Source organism: Silurus meridionalis, chromosome 9, assembly GCF_014805685.1.
Source record: "Silurus meridionalis isolate SWU-2019-XX chromosome 9, ASM1480568v1, whole genome shotgun sequence".
Classification (NCBI taxonomy): domain Eukaryota; kingdom Metazoa; phylum Chordata; class Actinopteri; order Siluriformes; family Siluridae; genus Silurus; species Silurus meridionalis.
The window spans coordinates 25684777-25694314 of record NC_060892.1 but is presented as its reverse complement, the minus strand read 5'-3'; the positions used below and the strand labels follow the sequence as shown (position 1 = coordinate 25694314).

The window sequence follows — 9538 nt, the reverse complement described above, 5'->3', positions numbered from 1 at the left end:
CCCGGCGAGAGACGTGCACACTTTAACCGCTTTTCAATGCTGCTCTGAGATACTGCCCTCTAGCGGACACCACAGACACTACACCAGCTTTTCTATCCCTTTTCGACCTTGTTTTTAGATGCTATCGCAGGTCGAATTAAACATTATTTCCACCTTAGACACGTTTAAGAAAAAAAAAATGCAAATCATACAAATTAACAATATGATTCTTATTAGGATTAATGGAGGCAGAAATCGTTTGGGGCAGTACACCCGCTCCACCTGCAGGGGTCAATCGAACATGTTTCGGCGTATCCACGAAGAAGAGAGAGAACTTCTCCTGTAGCGCTGTTAGCGGCTTACTTTTGACAATGTGCTGGTAAGAATGAACCGATTGTTAACTAAATAGATAGCACGAAGTTCTCAAACATGATATATATTATCATTATTTTAATGTATAAAGCTGACATTAGTTCTTTATGGACATCTCCCTTGTCAGAAAAGACTTCTTGCTAACCTGCTAGCTTGTCTGCCTGGAGCGCGCGCGCGCCCTATTCTAGTGTTTAGTAATAAAACTTTTTTTTATAAAATTTACCAAAATACTAATGACTTTTTGTAACATTGTAATGGATTTCCTGTGTTTGTGACGAATTTGTAGCATAGCTACAGACATTGGTGTATATAATGTCATTTGGTGTGTTTAGCTGGTTATACCAGGGGTCGCGACTTATTATTATTCTTTTGTAATCTCACATTTCCTGAACATTATTTAGCATCAATATTATACACATACTGACTGTCCGCTTCATTGGGGACACTTTTACTGCTTTTTCAAGGTGTTATTACCCAATCAGTTAATCATGTGACAGCGGTGACAGTAGTTCAGGTTCACAGGACCAGTGGTGGCATCTAAGGGGGTTTGATCGTAGTGTCAGTGTTTGCTTGAGTATTTAAGAAACACATGATTTTATATGACACATGACATCCTGGAGAGTTTACCCAGAGTGGTGCGAAAAACAAAAAATATTCAGCAGATTTGTTGGTTGAAACTGAAAATCCAGGGTCTCCGTTCTTCATAACGGTGCAGAACGGCAACTCAACTCACTGAACCACGAGGTGTTCGGGCTACACATCTCAGAGCTAAAAATCCACCGATCATGCAAAATTCAGCATCAATCCGTTGACCTGGACCTACCTCTAACAGTCCATTCTGATGGAGGTGGTGTGATGGTGTAGAAATATTTTTCTCGTGCCTGTTGGTACCAGTTGATCCTTGATTGATTTTTAAGTTGTTGTCGCATCTTTTGCTGGACACAATTTGCCAACTTATAACTGCTTCCGAAACGATAATGCGATAAAAGCACAAGCCGCATCAGACTTGAGATCGTGCAGCTGAGAAATCTGCCGCAGCGCTTAGTCACGTACACAAAGTACACAAGTCAACACAATGTTTTTTGCTTTAAAACTCTTTGTAGATCGCTATCAGGCCAAGCTGAGTGTCTGTCGCATTGCAGTGTATGTTGTCTAGCTGCATTCTGGGGCAGTTTTTAATTCCTCTGTGTTTCTAATCTGATGTTGAATATCTGATATATGCAGTTGTAACGTGATTATTTGAGTTGAATGCAGTTACGAACCAGTCTGAATGTTCTCCCCATAATCTCTCATCAGACAAGAAGTTTTTCTACCTCAGCTGTGTTTTTTTTTTCTTCTCCCTATTATTATTTGGGGCAAACTCTAAAGAATGTCGTGTGTAAAAATCCCAGGAAATCAACAGTTTCTGAAGCACTCTTATCAGTCCATCTGATACCAACGACCATGAAACAGTTACAGAGATCACAATTTGTCCAGCGTTCTAAACTTTTTATGTGAACAATAACAGAGCTTGTAAGTTTTTTTTTTAAGTTTAAGGACTAACACTTCACTGCGGTTCTATTCTTTGATATATTCATACACCGGAAGCTCTTCTATTCTCTTGTCCTTACAGGAAGGCTACAGATAAGTTTGGTGGCTGGCAGCAGTGACCATGGTGTGTTTCCGTATTCTGTTCCTGCTGGTACTCCTCTCTCAGGTCCAAGAATCAACCCAGGCCTTCGAGGAGTTTTCCGTGCCTGACGAATGGGTCCTGCTTCACGTTGTCCAAGGCCATGTCGGCGCGGGAAACTACAGCTACCTGCGGCTCAACCACGATGGACGCATCGTTCTGCACATGCTCAGCCTTAAAGGCGACGCCGACCTCTACGTCTCGGACAAGACGCTGCGCCCAGATTTCGATACCTATAAGCTTCAGTCGGCAACCTGTGGCCATGACGTGGTCGTGGTTCCCAACGACTTCGTTAGACCGGTGGGCATCGGGATCTACGGGCACCCGTTTTACCTGGAGAGCGAGTTCGAGATGAGAGTGTTTCACGATCAGACCGCGTTAACCGAGGATCTGTTTGAAAAGGATTTGTATTCTTCAGAGCAAAATCACGAACAGCCCAAATACCCACAGCCGGGCACTGGGGAGGAGTTTGATGACGAGGAGCCCATCCTGTGGACCATTCTCATCGGGATCCTGAAGATAATACTTGAAATTTTGTTTTGATTATCGGTCTGATTTCTGCCGTTAGGATTAGTGTCTTAGAAAAGAGCAGTGAAATACGTGAGTAAGACACGCACTGAGGAAATTTTAATCCAGGCCTCATCTCGGGGTCTTAGTAGAAATTAAATGAACTGTTTAATCAGAAGCTTCTGCTCATCTTTCCTTTTGGTTTCATTTAACCGGTGTAAGTGTTCGCTTATGTACGGTTTGTTCCACCGATTGTGCGTTCTGTTCCGTTGTTAATGTACGACATACTGATCATTTGGAATCTGCTGAGGTTCTGAGCCCTATGCAATCACCTGATTCAGCTTTTTGGAAGCATAACACCTGTGCCTTTTTTTTGTCAGAGTCATTTTCTTAAGAAATGGGGGAGGCATGATACGATGCAACCATAACATTTGTAACATTTTCAAATAAAGTCGCACTTCAAAATTGCGCACCCCCCCACCTTTTTTTTTTTGTTGAGATGCAGTAATACTTCGGTACTCGTCAAATTCGGTACTCGGCACGTTATAACAAATGAAAAATGTTTGTCAGTCGTCACATGCTCAGAACTCGACACTGGCTCTCGCAAAACTCGAGCGGTGAAACAGATGCATTAAGAGTCTCATGTAAGCTCGTGAGCTGTGCTATAGAGTGCCCTCCAAAGTGTTCTCTTTTGTGCTGTCTGTACATTTTAATCCTAAATCATGAGTCCTAAAGTGGTTACAAATGGCTTCATGAATCTTCTTTATTTCGTATACAGTACCGCATAAAAAAAAATACTTGTTTGTGATTCATCAGTTTTAGCACAAATCAAAGGGAATTACAGAGGAGTACCAAGGTTTTACTGTACATGGGTTGAAAATGACTACTTTTCCAGATTAGGTGAGAATATTTAGCTCCAGCACTGGAGATTAAGGAGGAAATGAAGAAGGAGGTGGTTTCATAAAGAAAAGTCAGTGTTGTAATCATTCTATTACATTTCTAATGTTTTTTGGATGTAGAACCCATTCAGATATTTGAACTTTCAATTAGACTAATATGTAAGAGCCTCAGAGACACCTGATCATCACACTCATACTGAAGCTTTTCAATAGATTTTCGAGTCTGGAGATTTGTGATTACTCGGATACAAATACAATACATAGTGGTTGGACAGATGTCCACAAAATCTCAGGTGTGGAGTGTGTATTTTTCAGTGGAACATTAGAAAGGTTGATAATGACATTGGAAATCAATCTTCTCTAGCAGGGTATTCTCACATTTTTACATAAAAATATGTATTGGTAAAATCTGATGCCACGACTGATCAGATTTCTAGATGAACTTCAACACAAGAAGCTCAACACATCAGGACATATTAAATTCATGAAATTATATAAAAACGTAAATAATATTAATTAGAATAATAGATCCAGATTTGGTTTCTCGTTTTTATCAGAAAGCAGTTTGAATTCATTTCCTGAATATTACACACATCAGCGCGGATTTCGTTCACGTCTAGAGGAGACACGTGTAATTAATGCGACCAGGAGTCGCGCTGTACGTCATACATCCGCGACGGCGCGCTCACGCACCACGACCTTCTAGAATACGATTCGGACGATGTGTCGGTGATTTCGTGCTTGTGTGTGTTAATTTGGGCAGAATTATGTTTCGTGCATCTTTCACGATATGTACCAGACGCTTTTGTTCCCGGGTAAGTCATCAAAAAGGTGTTCATAAGCCGTTATAACGCTTCAGTGCTAGTTATTTTGGTGTAATGCTATGCTAGCGCTAAAACCCTGCAACGGTGTTTATATTAAATACTACAGTTTAATTTAGAGACACAACACACGGATTTACAGCTGAATAAAGTTTTAATAGTGCTCTGTTTGTTTCTTCAAACTAGCTGGTGTCGTCCATCTCTGGAGAAAGCGCGCTCCCGTCAAATTTGCGTCTTCCTTCCAATCTAATCGGAGTTCCGAGAAAAAGTAAGCAGCTCAGACATCACACACACGATGGGGATTGTCACTGGAGTATATCTTTTTAACTGTTTATTTATTTTATATCCTTAGGTTTTGGTTTCCCCACTGGTCAAAATGTCTTGTTACATTTTGTCTGTGTGAGAATTCAAAATATTGTCCAAATACTGTATAACTATAAACCAACAAAAGAAAACAAAACACAACCCAGTAGCAAGACTTGAAACTAGGGAGCCACATTGGTAAGATTTTATTTATATTTTACTTGGGATAAAGAGTTTGTGAGGGAATGGCCCATAAATTATCCAGATTAAAGTTTGAGTAAAAAAATACTCCAAAAACCTTATCCAGAGCAACGTACAAAAGTGCTTTGAGTCTCCCAATGAATAAACCAAACACAGGCTCCTTAGATTACAAACCTTTTTGTAAATAAATATAAACAAGATTAAATAAACTGGGAAAAGTGTTAGTTTGTGTTTTAGGAAAGAGGCAGGTCTTCACTTAAAGATCACCAGGTAATTCGGCAGTTCAGACAGTGAGGGGAAGGTCATTCCACTGCCTCAGTGAACGAAGAAAAAGACAAATTTCCAATATTTCACTGGACCTCCCTTTTTTCTTTGATTACGCCACACGTATCGTTTCGATTAGCATGTGCAATAACGTTCATTTCACGTCAAGATCTTAGATTGTTGATTCACTGGGGAGTCTTTCCCAGTACTTCCCAAAGATTCTCAATGGTTTCTCAAGGTATAACTGAAGCAATCCCAGATCATAACAGTGCCCCCACAGGCTTGTAAAATAGGCACCAGCCATGATCACATTCTCTGCATCTCTGGCACAGGGGAAAAACTCTGGACTCATCAGACCACATGACAATTTCCTAATGCTCCAGAGTCCAATCTTTATGCTTGCTGGATAATAGGTGGCGCTTCCCCAGATTTAGTTTTTTTTAAGGATCCACTGCTATTTAGTCCTAATTCATTGATTCTTTGTATTGTGCATGTGGAAATGGTTTTACTTTCACTAAGACACACTTTAAGTGAAATTTCATTGTGATCTTTGATCATTTGTGGGGGTTTTCCTGACCACATTTCCTCCTGGTTTTAATAAAACACAACAGTTTTGAACCCAGATTTCAGCAAGCTCCTCATGTGTTTTACTTTGCCAGTAATTTGACCCTTCAGAAACATCTTGTCCATGACCACAGCATATGTATTCTGATGTTTGTGTAAGAAATGAGAAGCTCCTTACTGCATCAGTTATGGTTCAATAACTCTCTGTAGCTGCAACACATTCATCCCTGCAGTAGTTATCTAATGGAGCTCTTACCTCTTTAAGTCCAGATGTTTGTTTTTGTGGGTCAGGCAGTTTGTAGGAGAACGTTGAGAACTTCTTGGCCACTGTTTGCTGTAACTCGTGCACCAATTTTCAGAGGCAGCCGTCCCCACCGCCTCGGAGCTTCCAGTTCTGCGCAGATGCGATGCTGATATTCCGTCCCATCTCGCGCCTGTTCAGACGTGGTTGCACTCCTTAGGCAGTTATGACAGCGAGCCGTTGGGGGTCGTGGATCTTCACCCCGATGTGTTTTCTGTTCCAGTCAGGTAAATCAATTCAGAGACATAGAGACGAATACTGAAAATTTCACAACAGACAAGTTAACCATTTTCCTTGTTTGTTTTTTTTATTTTATTTTTTATTTATTTTTATTATTATTTCTTGAAGGCTCGATATACTCCATGCTGTGGAGGTCTGGCAGAGGAACTTCAAAAGAATTGTGAGTAGCCAGAAAACTCTTATTTTGTATACATTTCTGCAGTGTGCCCATGTGTAAAGTAAATTTTCTAGACAAATTGTATGAATCTGGTACAGTGATGTATGACACTTATTTTTTTCATGAAACTGCAGAGCCATGCCAAGGTGAAGAGCCGGGCAGAGGTCAGAGGAGGAGGCAGAAAGCCCTGGAAACAGAAGGGAGGTGGACGCGCTCGCCAAGGAAGCATTCGCTCCCCTTTATGGAGAGGAGGTAAAGGAACAAAAACAAGCTTTACAGGAACAGTATCGTAAATATAGTATTGCAGCTCAGTGTGATGATCCATATATTATTTATATATAATATACACACACCCACCATCTTATTTGTTTTAGGTGGAGTTGCTCATGGTCCAAGAGGACCAACCAGTTATTACTACATGCTGCCCATGAAGGTGCGTGTACAAGGCCTGAAAATCGCCCTGACCGCCAAACTTGCACAGGTACACCAACATCCGATAACCATGTTCTTGAGCATGTTCCATGTGTACATGAAGCTAAATGTGTAACACATACAGGTCGAGGCACTGATAGTTGTTGGTAATCATCAACTGATTGTGTTTTTTTTTTTTTTTTTCTGGGTTATGGTCCACTTTTTGAAAGCGCCCTCTAGAGGTGAATTGTATTTAATTAAATACTAATTTCATTTAGCACATTTTTATAATTACGTTTTTGTTGTAAAGTTCAGTACTATTTTACAAGGATTTGTTTTTTTTTTATTCAGTATCCACTTTAAAAAAATCGGCCACCAGACCATAAGATTTTTGTGCTTTTTGAACATCCCATTTCACATTTTAATCTCCATTTGCTGTTATAATAACCTCCATGTTGATCATGAGTGAAACTACAAATCACGCTTGAAACCTCTTGCCTACGTTTATGGTTTTACTTTCTAGTAAACCGTTGTAGCTCATCTATGAATGTGTGGCTCACTGAGTCTGGGTTTTGTGGTTATTGTTATTTTAGGATTATCTTCACGTTATTGACACTTTGGAGATTCCCACTCCGGACCCACACTATCTGGAGGAACTGGTCAGACACAGGCAGTGGGGAGAGTCAGTCCTGATCGTGGATGTGTAAGTAAATTCTTTACAACCCTATTTATTGGCAGAAAATTCTACAGACCTTTTCTTTTTCATCCTGAACTTCTTTTTGAATCTTATACAGAGGGGAGGAGTTTTCTGACAACGTTCTACAGGCCACAGCAAACATGAAGACTATTAATATCATTCCAGCTATAGGTATGTACAAGATAAAGTCTTACAGACTGAAGGAGATAATACCGGGTTGGGTGTGAGGAGTTACACCAGGTTAGTTCACCACACCGTGTATCCGTTTGTAACCTTATAAATTGTCCACGTACCAGCATTGACGATATAAAGCTGTTATTAATGTTACTCTCTGGGGGACTGTGACTCGTCTACTTATAATTAAACTTGAAATTAACACCTGGTGCTGATTCATAAAACTCCTACATGGAGCTCAATAAGGATTAGAAAATGTGTACAAAAGCTCTCACACACTATATGGACCTGGAACTGGACGTTACCATGGTTACAGGGGTTTGTATACCGTGCATTCATTTCGATTTAATTGACGAATGCAAATTACCTGTTTTAAACTTTCAGCCAATCATAATCCAGTATTCACCCTGTCACTGGTATAAAACTGTAAAAATGTGGAGGGTTGACCCTCTCTCTTTTTTTTTCTCTCTCCTCAGGTTTGAATGTTCACAGCATGCTGAAACACGAGAGTCTGGTCCTCACGCTGGAGGCTGTGAAGTTTCTAGAAAAGAAGTTGCTGTGGCACGACTGCCGCTTCACCCCGCTCTACCCTTTCAAATTGCCCTATAGTGACCTGCCGTAGACGCCTGTGTATTAAAAGAATACGTTTATTTCTTAAAACGTTGACATTTATTTCAAACATACAGCTCACAGGACAGAAAAATGTAAAAACGTATTAATAAATAAAACTAAAAGAATGTGGCACGGATCAAAGCCACGTATAGGTTACTTTTGCAGGAATGATGCCGTTGGCCAAATCGTGGCGGATTTCCCACCGTAAAGCGGAACGCTTCTTCTCCGTAGGCACCACATACGTGTTCGGGATGTAAGTCCGCTGAGGCTTTGGCTGAAAACAATTACACGCAATAAAACTACATTTAGTGGTCTGTTCAAAGAAGAGACTTCATGCAAATATGAATCATTTAATTGTAACTTACAGGCGGAGGCTGGTACATGAGTTGTTCCTGATGTTGGAGGGGAAAAAAAAAAAGGGGTGTCACATGATGCTATACATTTGGGTTTTTTCTATACATAATGCAAATTCACAGCTCTATAAAGATAATTATAATAAATAATGGCCTGGAATATGGAGGAGGAAAAAGAAGAAAATAATAGTACCTGATGGCCCAGTGCAGCTCTTTCCTGTGTTTCTCTCCAGGGGGTTTAAACATCTCCCAATCCTGTTTGTACTGGAAATACCTAAGTGGAGGGGAAAAAGGTTTTCACCATATAACCAATATTGACGAATGGATGTAGTGTTTGTCCAAAAAAAAAAAAAAAAAACGTACTTTGCAACAGGATCCGTTTTCTTCAGGTTTCTTGTGTGTGGATGATCCATGACCGGACGAATAACTGAGAGATGAATTATTTATATAAAGATAAAAGTAAACAGAATTTTATAAGCTGTGTAGTAATAAAAGCAAGTATTACAGTCGATATACTTCAGAAAATGTTTTAGTTTTTAAACCTTGACTTTACTACTGGGACATTTTCAGGTAAGTAATTACAACTTTAAACCTACTGAGGAAGATTTTAGATTACGAGCAATATGAAAAGCTTACAGGATTTAGGACGAGGTCTGAGGTCTTCCTCACTGCGTGATCTCTAATAAAAACATTTAAAAGTAAGAGCATGTAATGTGGCAGAAACTGCCCCCCCATAATCAGCATGTCAGTTTGGAACTGAAATATTTGAAGTGACTGTACTGACCATGCCTTTAAGGTAGATCTGAAAAGCACTGGGCAGTTCTTCTGTTGTGGAGCTGTGTGTGACGCTGGAGCTGCTCGTCTCGTAGGTCTCGGAGAACGACTCGTGTCGGGCATGAGGAGCGGACACGCGCAGCTGCTCCAAACGCTCTTCCAGTTCACTCAATGGTTCTTTAAATAAATAAATAAATAATTTACTGGACATGCGTTTTGTAAAAGCGATGATCACCACCA

At 40.2% G+C, this 9538-nt stretch overlaps 2 protein-coding genes across 2 annotated transcripts; both read left to right on the top strand.

Moving 5' to 3' along the window:
* Nucleotides 1-222: 222 nt before the first annotated feature.
* c9h6orf120 (chromosome 9 C6orf120 homolog) lies at nucleotides 223-2995 on the top strand. Its single transcript, XM_046857726.1, has 2 exons — nucleotides 223-358; nucleotides 1964-2995. The coding sequence occupies exon 2, from the start codon at nucleotides 2003-2005 to the stop codon at nucleotides 2561-2563; it is 561 nt and encodes a 186-aa protein (XP_046713682.1). The 5' UTR covers nucleotides 223-358; nucleotides 1964-2002; the 3' UTR covers nucleotides 2564-2995.
* Nucleotides 2996-4049: 1054 nt separating this feature from the next.
* mrpl4 (mitochondrial ribosomal protein L4) lies at nucleotides 4050-8219 on the top strand. The gene is made up of 9 exons (XM_046857725.1): nucleotides 4050-4241; nucleotides 4434-4515; nucleotides 5939-6107; nucleotides 6229-6280; nucleotides 6412-6529; nucleotides 6652-6758; nucleotides 7282-7391; nucleotides 7483-7556; nucleotides 8036-8219. The coding sequence occupies exons 1-9, from the start codon at nucleotides 4065-4067 to the stop codon at nucleotides 8179-8181; spliced, it is 1035 nt and encodes a 344-aa protein (XP_046713681.1). The 5' UTR covers nucleotides 4050-4064; the 3' UTR covers nucleotides 8182-8219.
* The last annotated feature ends 1319 nt before the right edge of the window (nucleotides 8220-9538 follow it).

What these genes read in the sequence shown, in the direction of transcription:
- c9h6orf120 (XM_046857726.1), top strand. Translation starts at nt 2,003, where the DNA reads ATGGTGTGTTTCCGTATTCTGTTCCTGCTGGTACTCCTCTCTCAGGTC.
- mrpl4 (XM_046857725.1), top strand. Translation starts at nt 4,065, where the DNA reads ATGCGACCAGGAGTCGCGCTGTACGTCATACATCCGCGACGGCGCGCT. An exon ending in TCAGTCCTGATCGTGGATGT is followed by an intron (nt 7,392 to 7,482) that starts GTAAGTAAATTC and finishes AATCTTATACAG; the next exon opens with AGGGGAGGAGTTTTCTGACA. An exon ending in TAATATCATTCCAGCTATAG is followed by an intron (nt 7,557 to 8,035) that starts GTATGTACAAGA and finishes CTCTCTCCTCAG; the next exon opens with GTTTGAATGTTCACAGCATG.